This window comes from Pan paniscus, chromosome 15, assembly GCF_029289425.2.
Source record: "Pan paniscus chromosome 15, NHGRI_mPanPan1-v2.0_pri, whole genome shotgun sequence".
NCBI classification, from domain to species: Eukaryota; Metazoa; Chordata; class Mammalia; order Primates; family Hominidae; genus Pan; species Pan paniscus.
Genome location: NC_073264.2, coordinates 108,357,762 through 108,382,954, shown reverse-complemented (window position 1 = coordinate 108,382,954; position 25,193 = coordinate 108,357,762). Strand labels below are relative to the sequence as shown.

The 25,193-nt window shown below is 44.1% G+C and overlaps 1 protein-coding gene across 1 annotated transcript; it reads left to right on the top strand.

Moving 5' to 3' along the window:
- The first annotated feature begins 4,108 nt into the window (after nucleotides 1-4,108).
- On the top strand, nucleotides 4,109-18,301 carry LOC129393899 (histone-lysine N-methyltransferase PRDM7-like). The gene is made up of 5 exons (XM_055098121.2): nucleotides 4,109-4,177; nucleotides 4,545-4,668; nucleotides 4,996-5,103; nucleotides 13,100-13,149; nucleotides 17,822-18,301. The coding sequence occupies exons 1-5, from the start codon at nucleotides 4,109-4,111 to the stop codon at nucleotides 17,885-17,887; spliced, it is 417 nt and encodes a 138-aa protein (XP_054954096.1). The 3' UTR covers nucleotides 17,888-18,301.
- Nucleotides 18,302-25,193: the final 6,892 nt, after the last annotated feature.

The window sequence follows — 25,193 nt, the reverse complement described above, 5'->3', positions numbered from 1 at the left end:
CAACTACTAGGTATTTAGATAACAACTTTATAAACTTAAGTCCAAACAAAAGCCAATATGCTGTTATGTACAGTTGATCTCTTCATAATGGCCAAATACTTTAAGGGGTCAGGATGACCTTCAATAGGTGAATGAATAACCAAGTTGGGTACATCCATGCAATAGAATGCTATTCAGCGAGAAACAGGGGTGATCTATGAAGCCATGCAAAGACATTGATGAATCTGACATGCACATCGCTAAGTGAAAGAAGCCACTCTGAAAAGATCACATAATGTGTGATCCCATTTCTGTGACATTACAGAAAAGTGTGACCATAACTCGTTTTAGGCTCAAACTCCTGGGCTCAAGCAATCCTCCCACCTCAGCCTCCCAAGTAGCTAGGACTCCAGGCAAGTGCCGCCACACCCAGCTAATTTTTTAATTTTTTTGTACAGTTGGGATCTCCCTATGTTGCCCAGGCTAGTCTTGAACTCCTGGGCTCAAGTTAACCTCCCACCTCAGCCTCCCATGTAACTTGGACTTAAGGCATGGGCCACTACACCCAGCTAATTAAAAAAACATAATTTGGTAGAGATAGGCCTCAAAATGTTGCTCAGGCTAACGTGAAACTCCTGGCCTCAAACAATCCTCCCTCCTTGGCCTCCCAAGTGCTGCGATTACAGGCATAAGCCACTGCACCCCACCTGATTTTTTAGTCAAGTTATTGTTTGTTGTTGAGTTATAAGACTTTTTTTTATAAGTTTCTGGATATTAACTCCGTACCAGTTATATGATTTGCAAATATTTTCTCCCTTTCTATATAGGTTGCCTTGTCACTCTGTTGATTGTTTCCTTTGCTACACAGAAGTTTTTAAGTTTGATGTACTCCCATCTATCTAATTTTGCTTTGGTTGCTTATACTTTTGGTGTCATATCCAGGAAGTAATTGTTCATTACAATGTTATAAAGATTTTATTTTTTTTCTTCTTGGAGTTCTGTACTTTTAGGTCTTACATTTCAGTCTTTAATTTATTTTGAATTAATGATAATAGATGATGCATTACACGGTAGCATTCCATAGAATGGAATGATCTGGTTGGGATCTGTGTCCAAAACTTAGTTGAAATGTCATCCCCAGTGTTGGAGGTCGGGCCTGGTGGGAGGTGATTGGATCACAGGACAAACTTCTTATGAATGGTTTAGCACCATCCGTCTTTGGAACTGTACAGTGAGATCTGGTTGTTTAAAAGTGTATAGCACCTCCCCATCTTTCTCTCTTCCTCCTGCTCTGGCCATGTCAAGTGCTGACTCCCCTTTCGCCTTCAGCCATGAGTGTAAGTTTCCCAAGAAGCCAAGCAGGTGCCAGCATCATGCTTCCTGTACAGCCCGCAGAACAATAAGCTAATTAAATCAATTTTAATTGAAGGAGACTCTGGCAGCAGCTGACGTCTGAGCCAGGAGACAGCAGTGGCAGCTTCCCTGTGGGACTTGGGTGCCTCCGTTCTGCAAGTCCTCCTGTCCACTGGCCCCTCCCAGGGCCCATGCCTAGCCACTCTGCAAGAGTAGGTGCACAGTGCAGCCTCTGCAGCCCAGCCTGAGTGCATTGCTCCACCTGAGTACCTTCCCCGTGGCCCAGGAGCACATTGGATTCCCCAGCGCAGCAAGAGCCCAACCCCAAGCCATAGGACTTCCTGGTGTCCCCAGGGCTGTGGCACGTAGCTAGGGATACCGAGGGGGAGATCTGTGGCCAGCACTCGAACAGAGGAGGAGCCCCCACTCTCAGAGCACTGAGAGAGGTGAGACATGTGGGATCCTGGGCAACGAGGGAGCGAGGCATGCCTCCCTCCAGAGGGCCAGTCCAGAAAGGGGGCGACCTATGCAGCCTCTGCCCGAGGGAGCCCCGCAGCTCAGAACACCTAACAAAAGAAACGCAGGCAGGCGCCAGTGATCACAGGAGGCTCCCCTCAAGGTCCAGGAGCTGATGAGGGGCTATCGCTCTCCCGTCTCAATGCAAAGCACACCTGCGAACACGAAGTACAAAAGAACCTTGCTGTTGGAGATAGCAGCCGTTCCTCTTAAGCACCATCTATTGGATCACAGCCCTAACTACAACACCAAAATTGGCCAGCTAATACAACATCTGTGAAACCAAGCACAATTCACCCACCCGTAAGGGTCCTGTACAGAACCCTGGCCCTCTGAAGCATCCAGAAACGAAGCCAGCTGACAATACCCAACTTACACCACAGTTAAAGGAACACCAACCCTCCCAGATGAGAGTCAGTGCAAGAACTCTGGCAATTCAAAAAGACACAGTGTCCCCTCAGAAGACCCAGGCCTGAGGAGGGACGTGAGGAGCAGCCCCGACTCCCGGCTCAGTCGCAAACACCGGCGTTGGGGAAAACCAAGTAATAAAACCGCGAAACTGCGCCTGTGCGCGGGAGGATTCCAGATGGTTGCACGCAATCCCAGCGGGGTGGGGCAGGACCTTCCCCAGGGGTGGGACCTTCCCCAGGGGCGGGAAAAGCCAGGCCCCTCCCCGACCTCCTGAGCCCAAAACCGGGTTGTGCCCATGACTGACAGGCAAGGCTCCGCCCTACTCCCCTTCCCTTTAGCACCTCCTGACTGCCGATTGGCGGGCTCGCCTTGGTCTCAACGCTGATTGGCTGGCAGCACTACAGGCTGGCGCCCACCGCGTCTCACCTCCTGAGCGGCTCCGAGAAGACGCCCGGCCAGGGTGAACACCGCGGCAGGAGAAAACGGGAGACTGTGAAGAGCATGGGGAGCCTTTGTCGTGCAGCGTGAAACCCTTGTAAACCCTCATCCCAAGACCTTCAAATTTTAGCCTAGGAGACCCCAGATCCCCTCACCCTGAGAAGCTCCAAATCCTCTCAGCCTCAAAAGACCCCAAATCCTGCCACCTTGAGGGATTTAAAATCCCCTCAGCATGAAACCCCCAAAGTACCTCAGCTTCAGACACCCCAAATCCCTTCGCCCAGAGGAACATCGAATCTCCTAATGCTTAGATCCCCAAATATTCTGAGCCTGAGGAGCCACAATTTCCCTCACCCTAAGGCACCCCAAATACCTCAGCCTGAGGAACCCTAAATATCTCAGAGAGACCAAATTTCCCCAACCACAGATAACCTAAATAGCCTGACAACTCAATCCCGTCAGCTTCAAGGACCAAATAACCTCAGTGTCAAACACCCTAAAACCCATTAATGAGAGACCCAAATCTCCTTTACCCGAGACCCAGAATTTCCTCAGCTTCAAATATCCCAAATCCTTTCATCCCGAGGAACCCCAAATCCCCTTAACCTGATGAATCTCAAATCCTGTCAACTAGAGCACCCCAAATCTCTTCAGCCTAAAAGACCCCTAAACTCATCCTGAAAAACCACAAATACTATCAGCCTGAGGGATACCAAAGCTCCTCAGCTCGAGATACCCCAAATTCCCTCAACCTGAGAAATCCCAATTTCTTCAGTCTAAGACATCTCAAATCCCCTCAGCCTGAGGGACCCCAAATCTCAACTTGAGAGATAGCTTCCCCTTAGAGATGCAGACTGCTTTACTCCTGGATTTTTCTAGAATCCCCAGGTAGAGATCCCCAAATCCTGTCTATGCAAAATGTTCATTTTGCCTCGCTAAAACAGAACCCTGCTCCTCAGTGTGACCCAAGTCCCAGCAGTCAGGGGGCCTCAAGGTCTCCTTGGGACTCCTCTGGCTCTCACACCTCAGGACTCCCCTCAAACACCGGTAGCTACAACCCTCCAGGCACCTGTGCCACCCTTCTCCAAATGAGCCAAGCGCAGGGGAACTAAAAGAACAAAATTCAGCTTACATTAGGTGGCAGCTCATGGCCAGCGGAGGCCTTCCCATCCCATCAGTACCCCCAGACCTCCCTGGGGTGCTCGAGACCTCACCAGGAACCCAGTCTTCCTGCTCTGAACACCCCAGCCAGATGGAGAAGACAGAGCCTGGTTCTGGGTAGTGCTCAGGGCTGTTGCCCCATCTCAGCACCTTCTCCTTCCACAGGAGCCTTTGGCCTAGGAGCTGGGAGACTCAGGGGCCCTTCCCACATGCAGGATTGGAGCAGGGCCTTCTAGACAGTCCCAGCACCATGAGCCCTGAAAGGTCCCAAGAGGAGAGCCCAGAAGGAGACACAGAGAGAACAGAGCGGAAGCCCATGGTGAGAAGTCGGGGAGGCAAAGCCAGACTCCCAGCAGGAGCTGATCTCTGGAGGGCTGCAGACTCCTGGCCTGTACCCTTGGGTGACTCTGTCTGAATGTGCATGGAATGGGGGCAGCTGGTCCTGGCCAGGACATGGGGGAGAAAAGAACACTAGCATCAGCGACTGCTCTGTGTCAGCAGAGAGCTAGGAAAATGCTCAGTGTCTGCTCAGTTAAACAGGACACAATCTGGAGAAGGAGGGAAGGTCTTTATGTTTCACAGAGACTCCCAGAGGCCCCAGGCTATGCCCTACACACAGGGTAGAGGAAAAGGACCAGCTCGATGTGTATTAGTAAATCACTGGTGGAATCTGTTACTTCCTCTAGGTCAAAGATGCCTTCAAAGACATTTCCATATACTTCACCAAGGAAGAATGGGCAGAAATGGGAGACTGGGGGAAAACTCGCTATAGGAATGTGAAAATGAACTATAATGCACTGATTACTATAGGTAACAGGAAGTGCTGGGCACAGACCAGCCTGGGCGATATAAAACAGGTCTTTGGTCCCTATATTATTTTAATTATCAGGTGGCGGCATCTGCCCACAATTCCCTTTTGCACGGAGACAAATCTGGAGGGAAATATTGTTCTTTTGCATCAGTGCAGGGTTGTGTGTGGATACTGACCATGCAGAGGTCACATCTTGACCTTGTTCAAGACTCTCCCAGCTCATCAGACTGAGCAGCACCGGCTTTGTGGTGCTTTCCATTGCCACTGCCCTTTGTTCCTCCTCCCAGCTCTTCCGTTTCAGAGCAAAATTTTTTGCTTCTTTTCAGGTCTCAGAGCCACTCGACCAGCTTTCATGTGTCACCGAAGGCAGGCCATCAAACTCCAGGTGGATGACACAGAAGATTCCGATGAAGAATGGACACCTAGGCAGCAAGGTAAGAGGGAAGGGAAGGAGGATTTTTTTTTTTTTAAAGACAGAGTTTCGCTCTTGTTGCCCAGGCTGGAGTGCAATGGCGTGATCTTGGCTCACGGCAACCTCTGCCTCCCAGGTTCAAGCGATTCTCCTGCCTCAGCCTCCCAAACAACTGGGATTACAGGCATGCGCCACCACACTCAGCTAATTTTTTGTAATTTTGTTTAGTAGATATGGTATTTCTCCATGTTGGTCAGGCTGGTCTCGAACTCCTGACCTCAGATGATCTACCCACCTTCGCCTTCCAAAGTGCTGGGATTACAGCCATGAGCCACCACACCTGGCCTATTTTTATTTTTTTTAAGACAGAGTCTTGCTCTGTCATCCAGGCTGGAGTACAGTGGTACAATCTCGGCTCACTGCAGCCTCCACCTCCCAGGTTCAACAATTCTCCCACCTCAGCTTCTCGAGTAGCTGGGACTGCAGATGTGCACCACCTTGCCCAGCTAATTTTGGTATTTTTTGTAGAGATGGGGTTTCACCGTGTTGGCCAGGCTGGTCTCGAATTCCTGGCCTCAAGTGATCTGCCTGCCTTGGCCTCCCAAAATGCTGGGATGATGATGATGATGATGATGATGATGATGATGGTTACTATTATTACAGACAAGGTCTCACTCTGTCACCCAGGCTGGAGTGCAGTGGCACAATCATAACTCACTGCAGCCTCAAACTCCTGGGCTCAAGTGTTCCTCCCACCTCAGCTTCCCAAAGTGCTGGGATTACAGGCATGAGCCACCGTGCATAGCCCCCAGTAAGATTTAGAAGTGACCTCCTGGCCAGGCATGGTGGCTCACACCTGTAATCCCAGCACTTTGGGAGGCTGAGGCAACCATGTCACTTGAAGTCTGGAGTTTGAGACAAGCCTAGCCAACATGGTGAAACCCCATCTCTATTAAAAATGCAAAAAAAGATAGCTGGGCATGGTGATGGGTGCCTATAATCCCAGCTACTCAGGAGGCTGAAGCTGGGAAATAGCTTGAACCCAGGAGGTGGAGGTGGCAGTGAGCCGAAATCGTGCCACCACCCTCCAGCCTGGGCAACAGAATGAGAAGACTCCGTCTCAGGGGGGAAAAAAAAGTGACCTCCTGAAACTGGCCTCGGTTTAGGTCTCAGCTACATTTCAGAATTTAACAAAGGAAAAAGAGTCTTCCCTCAAAAACATAAATGTTCAACAAACCAGCACAATGTAATCCCAGGACTTTGGGAGGCCGAGGCGGGCGAATCATGAGGTCAGGAGATCAAGACCATCCTGGCTAACACGGTGAAACCCCATCTCTACTAAAAATACAAAAAATTAGCCGGGCGTGGTGGCGGGCGCCTATAGTCCCAGCTACTCAGGAGGCTGAGGCAGGAGAATGGCATGAACCCAGGAGGCGGAGCTTGCAGTGAGCCGAGATAGCACCACTGCACTCCAGCCTGGGCGAAAGAGCAAGACTCCATCTAAAAAAAAAAAAAAAATTGTCATTCTTTTTTTAAAAAAAAGAAAACATTGTTTTTGCTAAACAATGTTAATAAATCACAGAACAATTAAAGAAAACAATTAAACTGCAAATCCACAAAAAAGCTTTCTAACACCAATCTCATAATAGTTATTGAGTTAAATGTCTTAGAAGAAATAATATTAAGTAAAGATACATCATTTATGTACATTTAATCATACTATATGATCCTCTTATACCAAAATGTATCTACTTCTTCGTCTCGATTCTGGAGCGGGTTTGAGAGAGCTGTTTAGTTGCCCTGATCTTTCCCATACGTCACTGACCAGAGACAGCATCAAGTAGATAAAATAACGTACCATAATTATAAAATAGAAGTGCAAAGCTCATTTCCTCTTCTACTGCTTGGTTAGGAGAGTTTAGAAGTAAAAACAGTCAATCTGCCCAAACTGGAGAAAGCAACTTGGATTGGGTCTACGATTTCCCCATCTGTGGATTTGAGATTCCTTAAGACCTTAATGTAATGTAAGAGGAATGAAAGGCCAGCGTTTGCTTTTCTGCAAATGTTTTGACATGAAAAGAATGTCTCTTTAGAGGGAATCTATCTCCCGTGGTTTACCACACATCTATACATCTTTATCTGAACTCAGTTAAAATCCCCAATTTAAATCAATTTATTTTCTATTGTGGAAATCAAACAACATATATTTACTCTTCTAACAATTTTTAAGCGTACAACTTTATTAACTATATGCACACTGTTGTGCAATAGATCCCTAGAACTCTTTATCTTGCATGACTAAAACCCTAACCCATTGAACAATAACACTCCATTGCTTCCTCCCTCCAGCTCCTGGCAACTGCAATTCTGTTTCTATGAATTTGGTTACTTTAGATACCTCATATACGTGGAATCAGCCATGAAACTTTTGTCTTTTTGTGACTGGCTTATTTAATCACTTAGCAGAATGTTCCCAAGATTCACCCATGTCACAGCATGTGACAAGATTTTCTTCTTTTTTAAGGCTGAATAATATTCTACTGCATGTATATACCACATTTTGAAAATCCATTCATTTGTCAATGGATATTAGGTTGCTTCGCCTCTTGTCTATTGTGAATAATGCTGTAATAACTATCAGTGTGCAAATATCTCTTTGAGATCGTTTTTAATTCTTTTTTTTTTTTTTTTTGAGACGGAGTCTCGCTCTGTCGCCCAGGCTGGAGTGCAGTGGCGCAATCTCGGCTCACTGCAAGCTCTGACTCCCGGGTTCACGCCATTCTCCCGCCTCAGCATCCCAAGTAGCTGGGACTACAAGCGCCTGCCACCACGCCAGGCTAATTTTTTTGTATTTTTAGTAGAGATGGGGTTTCACCATGTTAGCCAGGATGGTCTCGATCTCCTGACCTCATGATCCGCCTGCCTCATGGGCTCGATCTCCTGACCTCATGATCCGCCTGCCTCGGCCTCGCGAAGTGCTGGGATTACAGGCATGAGCCACCGCGCCCAGCCTTTAATTCTTTTTAATATATTATATACCCAGAAGTGGAATTTCTGGATCAGAAGGTAGTTCTGGTTTTAATTTTTTGTGGAAGCGCAATACTGTTTTTTTACAGTGTCTGCACCATTTTACATTCCCACTACTATGGTTTGAATGTGTGGAAGTTCATGTATTGGAAACTTAATTGCCATTGTAACAGTATTAAGAGGTGGAGCCTTTAAGAGGTGATTCGGTAATGATAGCTCCAACCTCATGAATGGATTAATGCCATTATCACAGGAGTGGGTTAGTTATTGCAGGAGTGGGTTCCTGATGAAAAGGATGAGTTGGGCCCTTCCCTGTCTTTCTCTCTGTCTCACATGCACACTTACCCTTCTACCATGTCATGATGCAGCTTGAAGACCCTTGCAAGATGCCAGTGCCATGCTCTTCAACTTCCCAGCCTCCAGAACCACAAGCCAAATAATTATTTTCTTTATAAATTACCCACTCTGGGCCAGGCACAGTGGCTCACGCCTGTAATCCCAGCACTTTGGTAGGCCAAGGCAGGCAGATCACAAGGTCAGGAGTTCGAGACCAGCCTCGCCAGCTTGGCAAAACCCCATCTCTACTAAAAATACAAAATTAGCCAGGCATGGTGGCATGCACCTGTATTACCAGCTACTTGGGAGGTTGAGGTAGAAGAATCACTTGAACCCGGGAGACAGAGGTTGCAGTGAGCCGAGATCACACCACTGCACTCCAGCCTGGGCAACAGAACGGGACTCCATCTCAAAAAAACAAACAAACACATAAATTTCCCACTCTCTTGCATTCTAGGAAAGCAGCAGAAAACAGACTAAGCTACCCACCAACAATAAGCAAGTGTTCTAATTTCTCCACATCTTCGCCAATATTGCTATTTTCTGGTTTTTTGACAGAGGCTATCATAACAGGATAAGGTGATATCTCATTGTGGTTTTAATTTTCATTTCCCTGATGATTAGTGATGTTAAGCATATTTTCATATGCTTCTTGGCCATTTATGTATCTTCTTTTGAGAAATGTCTATTCAAGCTTTTTGCCCATTGTATTAGTCAGCCCAGGCTGCCACAAGAAAATACCACACATTGAGTGGCTTAAACAACAGAAATTTGTTTTCTGACATTTCTGAAGCCTGGTAGTAAAACATCAGAGTGCCAGCATGGTTGGGTTCCGGTGAGGGCTCTCTTCCTGACTTGTAGTCAGCCTCCAGCTCACTGTGTATTTACATGAATTATTTGTGTGCCAACAGCAGGAAGGAGAAGGAATTTCTCTCTTCCTCTTCTTATAAAAGCAATAATACCTACTAGAAGATTTTTTTTTAGACAGCCTCATTCTGTTGCCACAGGCTGGAGTTCAGTGATGCAATCTCAGCTCACTGCAAACTCCACCTCCCGGATTCAAGCAATTCTCCTGCCTCAGCCCCCCACGTAGCTGGGACTACAGGGGCACATCAGCTAATTTTTGTATTTTCAGTAGAGATGGGGTTTTACCATGTTGACCAGGCTGGTCTCAAACTCCTGGCTTCAAGTGATCTGCCCACCTCAGCCTCCCAAAGTGCTGGGATTACAGGCATGAGACACCGCACCCGACCAAAAGCACTAATGTCATCCTAAGGGTCCCACCCTCATGACATCACCTAGCCCTAATTACCTACCAGTGGCTCCATCTTTAAATACCATCATATTGAGGTATTAAATATGCTTCAGCATATGAATTTGGGGGAAACAAAATTCAGCCCATAGCACCCATTATTTAATTATTTGTTTTGTTGTTGTATTATAGGAGTTCTTCATATATTCTGGATATTAACTCTTTCTTCGGTTTTTTTTTTTTTTTTTTTTTTTTTTTTTAGACAGAGTTTCGCTCTTGTCACCCCGGCTGGAGTGCAATGGCGCGATCTCAGCTCACTGCAACCTCCCCCTCCCAGGTTGCAGCGATTATTCTGCCTCAGCCTCCCGAGTAGCTGGGATTACAGGCACACACCACCACGCCCAGCTAATCTTCTGTATTTTTAGTAGAGACAGGGTTTCACCATGTTGGCCAGGCTGGTCATGAACTCCTGACCTCAAGTGATCCATCTGCCTTGGCCTCCCAAAGTGCTGGGATTACACCCATGAGCCACAGTGCCTGGCCTGGATATTAACTCTTTATCTTATTTTTTTTGCGACAGAGGTCTCACTATGTTGCCCTGGCTGGTCTCGAACTCCTGGGTTCAAGTGATCCTCCCACCTCAGCCTCTGAATAGCTGAACTATAGTCATGTGCCACTGCACTCAGCAACATTAACCCTTTATCAGATACATGGTTTGCATATATTTTCTTCCACTCTGTAGGATGCCTTGACACTGTGTTGATTGTTTTCTTTGCTACACAGAAGTTTTTAAGTTTGATGTAGTCGTACTTGTCTATTTTTGCTTTTATTGCTTATGCTTTTGGTGTCATATACAAGAAGTTATTGTTCATTTCAATGTCATGAAGCTTTTCCTCTGTGTTTTCTTCTTGAAGTTCTGTACTTATAGACCTTACATTTCAGTCTTTAATCTATTTTGAGTTAATTTTTATATGAGATATGTGGTAAGAGTCTGTCTTCTCTTTTGCATATGTATATCCAGTTTTCCCAATACAATTTCTTGCAGACTGTCCTTTCCTCCATTGTGTAGTCTTGGCATCATTGCTGAAGATCATTTGACCATATACACAAGGGTTTATTTCTGGCCTCTCTATTCTGTTCCATTGGTCTATATGTCTGTCTTTATACCAGTACCATACTTTTCTGATTACTGTAGCTTTGTAATATGCTTTGAAATCAGGAAGTGTGAGGCCTTCAACTTTATCCTTCTTTTTCAAGATTGTTTTGGCTATTCTGGGTCCTTAGAGATTCTATATGATTTTTTGGATATTTTTCCATTTCTGAAAATAATAGCATTGGCATTTTGATAGACAGGGCATTGAATCTATAGATCATTTTGAAAGTATGAACATGTTAACAATATTAAGTCTTCAAATCCACGAACACAGGATGTCTTCCATTTATTTGTGTCTCCTTAAATTTCTGTCAGCACTGTTTTGTAGTTTTCAGTGTTCAAGTTTTTGCCTCCTTGGTTAAGTTTATTCCTAATTATTCTATTCTTTTTGATGCTATTGTGATTGGGATTTTTTTCTTAATTTCGTTTTTGGATTGCTCATTTTTACTAAATAGAAACACAACTGATTTGGGGTGTTGCTTTTGTATGCTGAATTCATGTATTACTTCTTTTTTTTTTTTTTTTTTTTTTTGAGACGGAGTCTCGCTCTGTCATCCAGGCTGGGGTGCAGTGGCATGATATCGGCTCACTACAAGCTCCACTTCCAAGGTTCATGCCATTCTCCTGCCTCGGCCTCCTGAGTAGCTGGGACTACAGGCGCCCGTCACCACGCCCAGCTAATTTTTTGTATTTTTAGTAGAGATGGGGTTTCACCATGTTAGCCAGGATAGTCTCGATCTCCTGACCTCATGATCCCCCCACCTCGGCCTCCTAAAGTGCTGGGATTATAGGCTTGAGCCACCATGCCCAGCCCAAATTCGTGTATTACTTCTAACAATTTTTTGGTAAAATCTTTATAGTTTTATTTTTATTTATTTTTTTAGATGGAGTCTCGCTCTGTCGCCCAAGCTGGAGTGCAGCGGCATGATCTCGGTTCACTGCAACCTCTGCCTCCCAGATTCAAGTGATTCTCCTGCCTCAGCCTCCCGAGTAGCTGGGACTATAGGTGCCCGCCACCATGCCCAGCTAATGAATCATTATAGTTTTCTGCATGTAAGATCATGTCATCTGCAAACAGAGATAATTTTACTTCTTCCTTTCCATTTGGATGCCTTTTATTTATTTTACTGGCCTAATTGCTCAGGCTACGACTTACAGGACTATGTTGAATAGAAGTAGCAAGACTGGAAATCCTTACCTTGTTTATGACCTTAGAAGGAAGGCTTTCAGTTTTTCATCATCGACTATGATGTTAAAAAATGGGCTTTTCGGCTGGGCGCGGGGGCTCACGCCTGTAATCCCAGCACTTTGGGAGGCTGAGGTGGGAGGATCACAAGGTCAGGAGACCGAGACCATCCTGGCTAACACAGTGAAACCCCATCTCTACTAAAAATACAAAAAATTAGCTGGGCGTGGTGGCAGGCACCTGCAGTCCCAGCTACTCGGGAGGCTAAGGCAGGAGAATGGCCTGAACCCAGGAGGCAGAGCTTGCAGTGAGCCGACCTCGCGCCCCTGCACTCCAGCCTGGGTGACAGATCGAGACTCCATCTCAAAAAAAAAAAAAAAAAAAGGGCTTTTCTTATATGACCTTTTTACATTGAGGTGATTTCCTTCTATTCCTAGTTTGTTCAGTGTGTTTGTCATGAAAGGTCAATTTACATTTTAAAAATTAATGTAACAAACACCTTATTAGGTATACCTTTACAGATAGGCTAAAACAAAGATGAAGTTTTATCTATTTTTTTAAATCTTAAGAAAATTAGCAATGCCCCCAATAGAAGCATAGGCCTTAATGATACTTCAGAAAACATTTCCAAATTGCCCTTGGATAATACTTGGAATCATCACTCTCTGATTCAGAATTCTCTGTCTCTAATGAGAAACTCCAGAGTTAGGCCGAGCATAGTGGCTCATGCCTGTAATCTCAGCACTTTGGGAGTCCGAGGCAGGTGGATCACCTAAGGTCAGGAGTTCGAGACCAGCATCGCCAACATGGAGAAACCCCATCTCTACTAAAAATGCAAAAATTAGCTGGGTGTGGTGGTGCACACCTGTAGTTCCCAACAACTCACAAGGCTGAGGCAGGAGAATTGCTTGAATCTTGGAGGCGGAGATTGCAATGAGGGGAGATTGTGCCACTGCACTCCAGCCTGGGCGACAGAGGGAGACTCCATATCAAAAAGAAAAAAAAAATCTCTAGAGTTTGGAAACATTTACCAACCAAACCACTAATTTCTCATCACCTTTTAGTCAAACCTCCTTGGATGGCCTTCAGAGGAGAACAGAGTAAACACCAGAAGGTAAGTATCTCCCAAATCCTGTTGACAAGAAACCTTCCTCATAGATCCAAATACAGGTAAGAGAAGGAGAATGTACAGACTATCCTAGGAACTACTGCCTTCCTCTCCTGATCTCTTTAGCGCAGTGTCTGACATCATCATTATTTTAAGAGTTAATAAGAACAGCAACAATAATCGCTACCATGGGTTATTTTCTCAGTATTTTCAGACTTTATTTTAAGCATTTTACATGAATAAACTTTACGTATAGTACCTATTCAACTTCACATATAGTACCTATTAAGTAGGTACTATAACTATAGCCATTTTACAGGTTAGGAAACTGAGGTATAAAAATGTTCAGTTATATCCCTGGGATCACATTCAGTGTTGGTGCAGTCTAATCCAAAACTCCTTCTCTAAAGCACTTACAAGATCATTAAAAGTTTCATAGTTTTATAAAGTTTATGCTGTCTTACCCATATGTCTTTACATCATTCGTCCAATTGATTTTTCAACCTCAGTTTTTCTCTGTTGTAGTAAAGTCAGATTTGCACTAAAACACTCTGATTAAGGGAAGCTTCCAAGTAAATAGACAATTCATACTGTGGATGGTACCAGAAGAAGATAGGGTCCCTACCCTCATAAGGGACCCATTCTGATCAGAGGAAGCAGCTTCCAGCCCTGAGGAGTTTCAGGTTCGAAGATTGAGAAACAACAAATAAGAAAATGGTTTAGGACTTCATATAGGTTACACCCTATTAAGTAAAAATATATTCTTCTGGAACCAATTTCAAATGCTCATTCCTGTAGAAGGCAGTAACAGCTCCTTCCTCTGGGCTCCAATTAGGGAACTGTCATGTTATTTGTAATTATTTGTTTAGCCTGCCTGCTGCCTCTTCATTGTGAGCTCTTCAGGAGTCTAGTCCCTTCCTGATTCTTCTCAGAACTCCCAAGTCCAGCTCAGGGCCTCTGAGAGCCTCCTGAGTGTTTTCTGAATGATTGATTCCAAGCTTATGAATTAAACTATAAGTAACAGGGTCAAGGAATGCTGAAAATATCTTTGAGTTAGATTTCAACTGGAGAGATATATCAGGACTATGAGATAATTTTCGTTTGTTATTTTTCTACAGGGGCAGGGGGTGGTTTGAGACAGAGTCTGGCTCTTGCGCCAAGGCTGGAGTGCAATGGCTCAATCTCGGCTTACTGCAGCCTCCATCTCCTAGGTTAGTGTGATCCTCCTGCCTCAGCCTCCTGAGTAGCTGGGACCACAGGCATGCACCACCATGCCCAGCTAATTTTTATGTGTTTTGTACAGGCAGGGTTTTGCCATGTAGCTCAGGCTGGTCTTGAACTCCTGGGCTCAAGCCATCCTACTACCTTGGCCTCCCAAAGTGCTGGGATTACAGATGTGAGCCACCGCACCCAGTCTGTGAGAAAAATTATTTTTTTCTTTTCTTTTCTTTCTTTTTTTTTTTTTTTCAGACAGAGTTTCAGTCTTGTTACCCAGGCTGGAGTGCAGTGGCGTGATCTCGGCTCACTGCAACCTCCACCTCCTGGGTTCAAGTTGTTCTCCTGCCTCAGCCTCCCGAGTAGCTGGGATTACAGGTGCCCGCCACCACACCCGGCTAGTTTTTTGTATTTTTTGTAGAGACAGGGTTGGCCAGACTGGTCTCAAATTCCTGACCTCAGGTGATCTGCCTGCCTTGGCCTCCCAAAGTGCTGGGATTACAGGTGTGAGCCACTGTGCCTGGCGAGAATAATTATTAATCTCACATTCATACTGTATTAAGTAGCTCAAAAAACACTTTGGTGAACATTATTATCTTTCATGTTCACTACAATATTAAGAATTAGTGCCGGGGGCAGTGGCTCACACCTGTAATCCCAGCACTTTGAGAGGCAGAGGTGGGCAGATTACCTGAGGTCAGGAGTTCGAGACCAGCTTGGCCAACATGGTGAAACCCCATCTCTACTAAAACTACAAAAATCAGCTGGGCATGGTGGTGGACACCTGTAATCCCAACTACTTGGGAGGCTGAAGCAGGAGAATCGCTTGAACCTGGGAGATGGAGGCTGCAGTTAGCTGAGATCGTGCCACTGCACTCCAGCTTAGGCAACAGAGTGAGACTCCCTCTCAAAAAAAAAAAAAAAAAAAGAATTAGCATGGGCTGGGTGCGGGGGCTCTTACATATAATCTCAGCACTTTGGGAGGCTGAGGTGGGTGGATCACTTGAGGTGAGGAGTTCTAGACCAGCCTGGCCAACCTAGCAAAACCCTGTCTCTAATAAATATACAAAAATTAGCTGGGTGTGGTGGCACGTGCCTGTAATCCTAGCTTCTCGGGAGGCTGAGGTAGGAAAATCTCTTGAACCTGGGAGGTGAAGGCTGCAGTGAGCTGAAATCATGCCACTGCATTCCAGCCTAGGCAACAGAGCAAGACTCCTTTTCAAAACAAAACAAAACAAAACAAAACAAAAAAACCATGTATGTCAACTTCTGGATCGGGAAACTAAAGAGAAATTAGCTAACAATACACCCTTATTCAAGCAGACAAGCAGAATTGGTACAGGAACTAACTAATCTAATTCAAAAGCCAAATATTCTTTCCAGGATATGGCAACATGCAACTTTGACTTCACTATCTTAGTTGTCTAGATATATTTTTGCCAATCATCTCTTTGTTCTGTTCCGAACCTTACTGCCCTATTACCTCATTTTCCAGATGTGCTTTGTCCCTCTGTGCTTTTCTACATTTCCCCTTCCATCAAAAGTCTACTAGTTTATGGAAGATTCCCTCCTTCTCTCTGTAAGCCCTTATCCCCTTCTTTCACAGATCTTGCTGATTCTCCAGCTAGTCTTCCCAAGTATTCTTCCTCCTTCCCTTTAACTTACATAGAACGTTTTGAGAGAAAGTTGAAGGAAAGAGCCTTAAGACATGGGTTAGAGTCCCAGATTCACTACCCACTTAGACCTTGTCTTTTCCCTCTAGTATTTAGACACTCTAGGTATTTCCAAGGTTTGAACATTAACTACAGTCATATGAAAACATGTTGCAAGCTGTAAAGAACTAAATAAATGCACATTGTCTTTTAATATGTGATTCTCACATTAAAGGGAATGCCCAAGGCATCATTCAATAATGAATCTAGTTTGAAAGAATTGTCAGGAACACCAAATTTACTGAATACAAGTGGCTCAGAGCAGGCTCAGAAACCAGTGTCCCCTCCTGGAGAAGCAAGTACCTCTGGACAGCACTCTAGACTAAAACTGGGTAAGAAAAAATTTGAGGGGAATTTAGTCCCGCTATGCCCTCTAGAAAGGTTGGTGAGTATGGTCTACCTATGTGGGGTGGACTTTGGATAGGCCTGGGCTTAAGCTGGACTCAACTGTGAGACCAGAAGTTAGATGCAGTATTTTGTTAAAATTATTTGTTTATTTGTTCACTGAGACAGAGTCTTACTCTGTCACCCAGGCTGGAGTGCAATGGTGAGATCTCGGTTCACTGCAACCTCTGCCTCCACGAAAATAGCGATTTTCATGCCTCAGTCACCCGAGTAGCTGGGATTATAGGTGTGCACCACCGTGCCCGGCTGATTTTTAGTAGAGACAGAGTTTCACCATGTTGACCAGGCCGGTCTCAAACTCCTGGCCTCAAGTGATCTGCTCAGCTCAGCCTCCCAAAATGCTGGGATTACAGGCTTGAGCCACCATGCCTAGCCTTGGATACAGTATTGAATAGCATGTAAGAACATTAACTTTGAAGTCACTCACTTGGGTTATAATCCACACAGAAGCATTGGGGCCTTGGGCAAATCTTATAAATTCCATGGGCTCCTGAATGGTAATCTGTAAAATGAGACCAAGTATATAGAGCTCATGTATTGTTTGAAATCATTAAATTAAATATAAATGAATTGATACATGTGAGGTGTCCAATAAGTACCTCTCTGATAATATATATTCTTTTGTGCGTTTCTACATTGCCTTTTCCATCACATGTCAACTAGTACATAGAAGATCCCCTATAGAGACTATACTTTCTTAGTGTTGTATGTCCAGGCCTTTGTTCAATGCCTAAGATGTAATGAACTCTCAAAAAATATTTTCTGAATGAATAAATGCATGAATGAACCATTTTGTAAGCAGAAAGCCAGGGAGGTTAATGGGATAATGAGAACAGCTAGAAACTAAAATTGAATAGGCATCTACAGTCAGTGTGGGTGTGAGGTCTAAGTCTCTCTGAAGCAGTAAAGAGGGGGAGACTAGAGTATGTAGAAAGGTAGATGCTAATTTGATGGTAGGAGATTTCACATTTTCTTATGAAACAAGGACAAACACCCCAGACTCCCAATTTTACCCATCTACTCTTCTCCAACCTAGAACTCAGGAGGAAGGAGACTGAAGGAAAGATGTATAGCCTGCAAGAAAGAAAGGGTCATGCATACAAAGAGATCAGCGAGCCACAGGATGATGACTACCTCTGTGAGTGACCCTTTCAGCCACTCACACAGCTTGCTGTTATGTCCTGGTACAATAATTTCATCATTTGGCCCACAAATCATTCCCTTACTTGAATGAATTAAAGTACAGGATTGGGGCTAAATAATGTGAGTGCCAAGCTCTTTCTGAAGCTCTTATATCAAGGAACATGCATTACAACTTTCCTAATCCCTGCTTCCCTCACTTCCAGATTGTGAGATGTGTCAGAACTTCTTCATTGACAGCTGTGCTGCTCATCGGCCCCCTACATTTGTAAAGGACAGTGCAGTGGACAAGGGGCATCCCAACCGTTCAGCCCTCAGTCTGCCCCCAGGGCTGAGAATTGGGCCATCAGGCATCCCTCAGGCTGGGCTTGGAGTATGGAACGAGGCATCTGATCTGCCACTGGGTCTGCACTCTGGCCCCTGTGAGGGCCGAATTACAGAAGACGAAGAGGCAGCCAACAGTGGATATTCCTGGCTAGTAAGAAGAGCCTGCTGTTTCCCCTGTTCTGTCTTGCCACATCCCTTCTGTGCCTTTGGTGGGACATCACCTTCTACATGTTAGGATATAGGTAGGGATAACATGGTTAGCTCTGTGTACTCAAGGGTCTTTGCATGAACATGGAACTCCTATTTAGAGATCACAGGGTACGTGGGAGCAGAGTGGTACAAAGACAAAGAAGTGCATCCTCCCTTTTGGAGCTTCTGCTCTGATAGGACAAACCAACTCAGATGTGTAGATGATGACTAAGGTGCATGCCATGTGGTCTCAGTTGGCAGTTGAAGCTCTGCAGGTCCAAAGGCCATTGATGACCGTGGAGTAAAATAATTCTTCGGATTTTTACCCTCTAAAAAGTCTTTACCTTATTTTTTGAAACTCAGATCACCAAGGGGAGAAACTGCTATGAGTATGTGGATGGAAAAGATAAATCCTGGGCCAACTGGATGAGGTAAGGCCACTAGCTCTCTTAGTTTCAGAGAGAACCTCCATCTCTCACAAACCCGGACTTCCTTCCTTCTCATTATGCCTCCCTCAATGATTTTCACATCCCCTATTTCTATTTTTCTCCATACAATGCTGTTTTATACCATCAAATTTTAGAAATAAAAAATAAAAATATAGATATTATGATTTATTGGTATCAAAACACAAATATGTATGCTAGACAAAATTGAGGCACCAAGATAAACCTTGACAAGGTTAATTCATGCTTTAATTTATGTAATCCACATTTGTTAAACACTTAGTATGTTCCAGGTTAGGAAGTGAAGTTCACTACTTGAACAGAAGTGAGCTGCAGGATGACCCAGCCCCTTTCCACAATGGGCTGTCGTTCTATCAGAGAATAGAAAAATGAATCAACTATTACTGTTCTATGTTATTGGGCCAAGAGAAAGAGGCTTCTGAGTTTCTCTAGGAATCTGAAGAAGTCAGGTGAATGGCAGCTGAGTGAACTGTAGGGTGATTAGAGGAAGGCCTGTCAAAGAAAGATGGACTTGAGCTGAGTGTAGAATGATGTGAGCTAATCTAGAAGCAGAGCACGTGATCAAGCACCAAGTTCTGTGGTATAAAACAGAATTAATTTAGAGTTTAGAGAAGCTAGAAGTCAATGTGTTTTATGGCCAATCAAGGTGGAGGTAAGTCTGGAGTTGGGCTTTGAAAAAATGGCTGATTAGGCACAGCAGGGAAGCATTCTAGGCAGGATGAGCACTGTAGTCATCCTGCCTAGAGGGAACTCACTGCCTCTTTTCTTTCCCTTTGCCTGCCTTGACCCCAGGTATGAGAACTGTGCCCGGGATGATGAAGAGCAGAACCTGGTGGCCTTCCAGTACCACAGGCAGAGCTTCTATAGAACCTGCCGAGTCATTAGGCCATGCTGTGAACTGCTGGTCTGGTCTGGGGATAAGTATGGCCAGGAACTGGGCATCAGATCTTCTATAGAACCTGCCGAGTCATTAGGCCAGGCTGTGAACTGCTGGTCTGGTATGGGGATGAGTATGGCCAGGAACTGGGCATCAAGTGGGGCATCAAGTGGAAGAAAGAGCTCATGGCAGGGAGAGGTAGGCATCACTATTACTCTTTTAAAAGGACAGGAAAGAAAGAATTATCCTAGAGAATTTTCATGATTGAACACTTAAGTAGACTAAAACGCCGTCTAAAGTCAGTAAAATTTTACATCAGTGGCTCCAAAATTAAAGATTCATGTTATGTGCCTTTGCCTCTTTGGAACAGTTTTTATATTTTTAAATCTTTGTTCCGATTTTATATTCAAAGTACTTCATGCACAAAGTATATAACAGCATACAGTGCTCAAAGACTTAAAGACAAAAATCAAGTTCTCAAACACCTACCAGCTCTCCCAACAAGGTAGTTTCTTCTGGCATTTCCTTGATATTTCTTAATGATATGCATATGTTGTTATTCATTCATTCATTATCTCAATTAGCTGTCATGTGAATTCCTACTCTGTGCCAGACGATGTTGCAGGAAGTGTAAATACAGACTGATCAAGACAATCAAAAAAACTGCTCTTGAACAGATGACTTGTGAATTAGGGAACCATATGAATACACACAGACATATGTGTAATATCAGACGGCGATTAGTGCTTTGAAGAAAATGAACCCAGAAAGAATACCTGGGATCAGTGTGAGACCTGGGATCAGTGTGAGAGCTGAGGTCAGTGTGAGACCTGGGGGTCAGTGTGAGACCTGAGGTCAGTGTGAGACCTGGGGGTCAGTGTGAGGTGAGAGTAGAGTGTTGCAGGGGATTGTCAGGGAAGGTTTCTCTTAGGAGACAGCATTTGAGAAGTGCAAGTGCCTGTGGGCCAAGGATTCCAGGCACAGGGCGCAGCTAGTGCAATGGTCCTGAGGCCAGAAAGAGTTCAGCTTTGGTTCATTTTTGGAAAATAGGCTGCCATGGGTCATCCCTTCAGAGCTGCTCCAGTTTCCAAGTGAGAGAAAATGGTGGGCAGGATGAAGGTGGGGAGCATGGTAGTAAGCCTGAGTAGGGATATATTTTGAAACAAGACTTCCTATTATATTTAAAATGGGTTCAGACTGAATGAAATAACTCAAACATGAATACTTGATGTGCAGCCTGACAAAGAGCATATTCTCATTTTATGATTTGTGGAATCTGAAATAGAAGCAGTCCATGCACCTAGTTGGCGCAGCAGGACCCATAGTCCTTTAGTCAGTGGGACCTGGACCACTCTGTGTTGGCCAACCTGAATCACACTTCCTGATGGAGAACCAGGCACATAACAGTCCTCAATTAAATATGTCCTTTTGAATGAGGATACTCAAATTCAGCCTAGCCTAGCCTGTCACTCACACACATGTACAGATCCCAGGGTCCACACAGATACAGATCCCAGGGTCCACACCTATCACATATATGAACATTATCACACAGACCCCTGCAGACACATCTGTGAGGCATATGCATTCCCAAACACACAGACAGACTCATGATAAATTTGTTCCTACCCAGCCGTGACTTCTAAATGCTTGGGGAAACCAAGACATAGTAGAAAGGAGTGTGCAATTATCATTTCCCATGATGCCGTTACTTAAGAACTCTTTGTGTCCGTCCTTCTAATGGCACCAATGCCTCCCATCAAGCCTTAAACCTCACCTAAATTATGTCATTGGGCTTTTTCATCCATAAATGAGCATACCAGGTGCCAAGGGAATCAATATGCCCTTTCACATGCCTTAGACCAGTGTCCAAAGAAAGATAAAATGTTATTCTATAAAAGCTTTCTCCCAGCATTTCTATTCCTTTACATTTTGTCCCATATACAACTATGGTTTTCTAATGATCTTATTTCTGACAGCTGTTTTTCTTCAGAACATCAACAGCTTCTTTCCTAAATTAGTTTTAGTATGAGTTCCATTTCTAATTAGCTCAAATTAAAGTCCTAGAGAGCAGCGAGGTAATATTTAAACCCTCAGGCTAAAATTTCGGAGTAGGTGCAGAATGTTGACTCTAAATGAGTTTTTCCTGTGACATAACACGCATGAAAGCAGGATTTCCTTCATGTGTGAAATGTCTTAAATCAGACTTACCCTTTGTGACTCTCTTTTAGCTTTAAATGTCATTTAAGAAAAAAAAAAAGAAAAGAAAATTAAGCATGACATTCCCCAATATCCTCTGCTCACTGTGTTATAATCCCTATCACTCCCCAAGTGAATTGCAGAGAGTGAAGACACAATGAACAGAAACTTCCCTGATGCTTCACAGAGGAAGTGTTCTCCAGGACCACACAGCCTCCACCATGTCCATCTATGAAGGGCTGTGGCAAGCCATATACACAAAGATGCCTGTTTCCTGTCTTCTCTGTTAAAAACAAAAACAAAACACTGGAAGGAACCCCAAAGCCAAGCTGCCATGGGTTGCAGAGTGCCAGCCCTTAAGTAGTGTTGTCCATGGGTAAACAGGAGATGGAAAAGGGCAATTTCAAGAAATAACAAACTCAAGGCATGAATGTGGTTATCCAAACATCAAGGGACTCCTTCATTTGCATTTGGATAATTGTGCAGTTATATGATTTGTTACATGGAGACCAGATGGAAGTAAGAGAGCTCATCCTCAACTTCCTGTACCTCTGGAAGTCTTTACACACATGCTGGAGAGATAGATGAGAGTTCATTAGCATCAAACCACCATGGATTTCATAATCAATTCCTAATATCTGAATAAGTGCAGAAAAGTCACAGGCATCTAGAAGTGTGGTCCAAGTCCTGTTCTTCAATCGGCCCACCCATTTCTCAAGATTTCATTGAGAAGATCAAGAAATCTAATCTTCCTTGGATGCAAAATGGAGGTGGTGAAAATTGGAAGTATGTCCTTCCTGGTAATGAGGCAATTTCAGTACATAGGAAGTGCTCTGAAATCTTTAAGGTATACAGTCTGACTCACTAGAACAAGAAAGGGCCCCACTTGTTGCCATTTTATGAGGTGACCACCCCAGCTGGATAAAAGCTACAAGTTTCCATTGGGTCTACCCGGGTGTGGGTCAAGAAAGCAGAGTTGAGTGTCCTGAGGTAAGCTGAGATTTTGGTGTTCAATGGGAAAGAATGTAAGAATTGACTTTTCACCTACTGCCTGAGTGACTTTGCGCAAGATCCCAAATCCCTATGTATCTCGATTTTGTTATCTAAAAGATCACATGATGGAGGATGTAAGCAAGTAACACAGCCAAGACCCAGTTTACAGTGTCTAGTACCTAACAGACTCTTGACACATTTCACTTGCCCTTGAGTCAATCTTTCCATGTCACTGAATATTCTTCCACAACATGATTTTAATGGATATAGTCGTCCATTGTTTAAATGTACCATTATTGACCAATGTAAAAATGTTCTTTTACCTCAAATTTTTATATGTAAAACAAAAACATGTTTGAGGACTAAACCCACACTGTAGTATAAATTAAACTGGATGTAGGCCAGGCATGGTGAGTCACACCTATAGTCCCAGCACTTTGGGAAACCAAGACAGGAGGATGGCTTGAAGCCAGGAGCTCAAGAGCAGCCTGGGCAATACAGCAAGACCTCATCTCTACAAAAAAATAAGAAAAATTAGTTGGCCATGGTGGCGTGCACCTGTAGTCCCAGCTTCCTGGGAGGCTGAGGTGGGAGGATCCACGGATCCCAGGAGTTTAAGGCTGCAGTGAGCTTGGATAACGACTGCACTCCAGCCTGGATGACAGAACAAGAACCTGTTTCAAAAAAGAAAAAAGAAAAAAAAAACCTAAAAACTAAAAACTGGATGTAGTTTGCTAATAACTAAACAGCAAATTAATTGTAACATGCTGACATATCAACGATGTCTTTCTTCTTTAATCATAAACCTGCTCACTAAGAAGCTGCTGAAGTCCATGGTAGTGACAGGTACATGTCTGCATCCTTGTCCTGACCTGCATCTTCTTTGATTGTCCCCATCTGTGTCTCCGACTGGCACTGCCGAACCGGCTTGCTACCTGATCAATGTTGTACTGAACCGGACTGCTAACTGATCAATGTTGTTGAGCTCACTGCACAAAGCTGTTCTTACAAGGTAGATTTCTGCCTGGAATAGTCATACTTACACTGTTTATATTCCTTACTCCTGACCCATCCAACGCAGCACAAGTTCTATTTATTGCCATAGAAACATAGGTCATTTGGAAACACCTCCTTCATTTCTATGGAATGTTCAAACATTTCTGACATTTTGGACTCTGTTCTAGCCTCTTGTTAAATATATCCAGAAAAGAGACAAAGCTTTATGGGGGGGCTATATGCACACATATGCTATAGAATAAGCTATCTAAATGCTTAAAAATACTTTCCATCTGGCACCACACCTTAATAGGTAGACAGAAATTAAGTATGTGTATATCTATCTGTATAGATACGTATAAATATATATCCCCAAAACAAAAACTCATTCTCTTACTTATACATAGGTAGAATATAGGTGAATATACATATACATTTATAGGTAGAACAAAAAAACCCCTCAGCCTCTTTAGGGCCATGTGTTTTCTCTGAGTAATTGTCACAATTAATTAAAATACATGTGTATGCCTTTTTAGATAAATTCCATCAGACCAGTTTCTGTCTGGTTGGAAAATAATAACTGCCTATTTGCTAAGTGCCCCTGCCCCCATACTATGTTCCAGTGAACTAAAGACCTCTGGCAATCATAGATTTACAGCTCAGCAAGATTAAACAATTTATTGTTATTTATGACATCCAAGCTGGATCCTCTGTATTATATTCCACATTAGCATCTATCACTTTACATTTGGGAGATCCTGTCCAAAAAAAGATTATGCCTCCTAACCAAACATTCAGCAGGGCTGCAGGAACAGACCCCTGAACAAACATCCTGCCAAAGTACTTTAAAGCACCGTGAGCTCCCACAGCTGTGCATTTTCAGATGACTCAGCAGATTAGCGTGGAGTCTCTTAGCCTCTGCTTGGTCTGTTCCTTTCAGTGATCTCTCACATGGCCCAGTCCATTCGGTTTGAAAATCCTCATGAAATGAGCAGATTAAGATCTGGCTTCAGTAGAGGGCCATGGGGTGGGCATGGAGGGGAGAGGGTTTGCTCTTAACACAGCCTGAGCCTCAGAAAGGTTTCAGATGGAAAAGCATGGCACTGACTCAGCTCATGCTTAACAGGAAATAATGCACAGACCACACCAAAAAAGTCCTTTATGTTGTGTGAAAGTCTATGCTGGAGCAGCTGCTGCCACCTCATGTACTGTGATAGAGTGTGCATGTGTGTGTTTGTGTGTGCATGAGTGTGAGTACGCACACAAATGTGTGCTGGGAGGGGGAGGAGATCACACCTTCCACAGTCGCCACCTCAGCCTTAGCTAGCAGCATGGAGAAATGCCAAAAGTCAAGAGGAAGCTGCACCAAAGCAACTGTGATCACCACATCAGCAGGGGCTTTCTGGTTAGTAAAACTACCGGGACTGAAAAACACACATGATCTCATCCTTCTTTTATTTTAATCAGAGCAAAATATTTTTATAATAATTGTGTTATATGAATAAATAATTCATAATGCTGTAACCCATT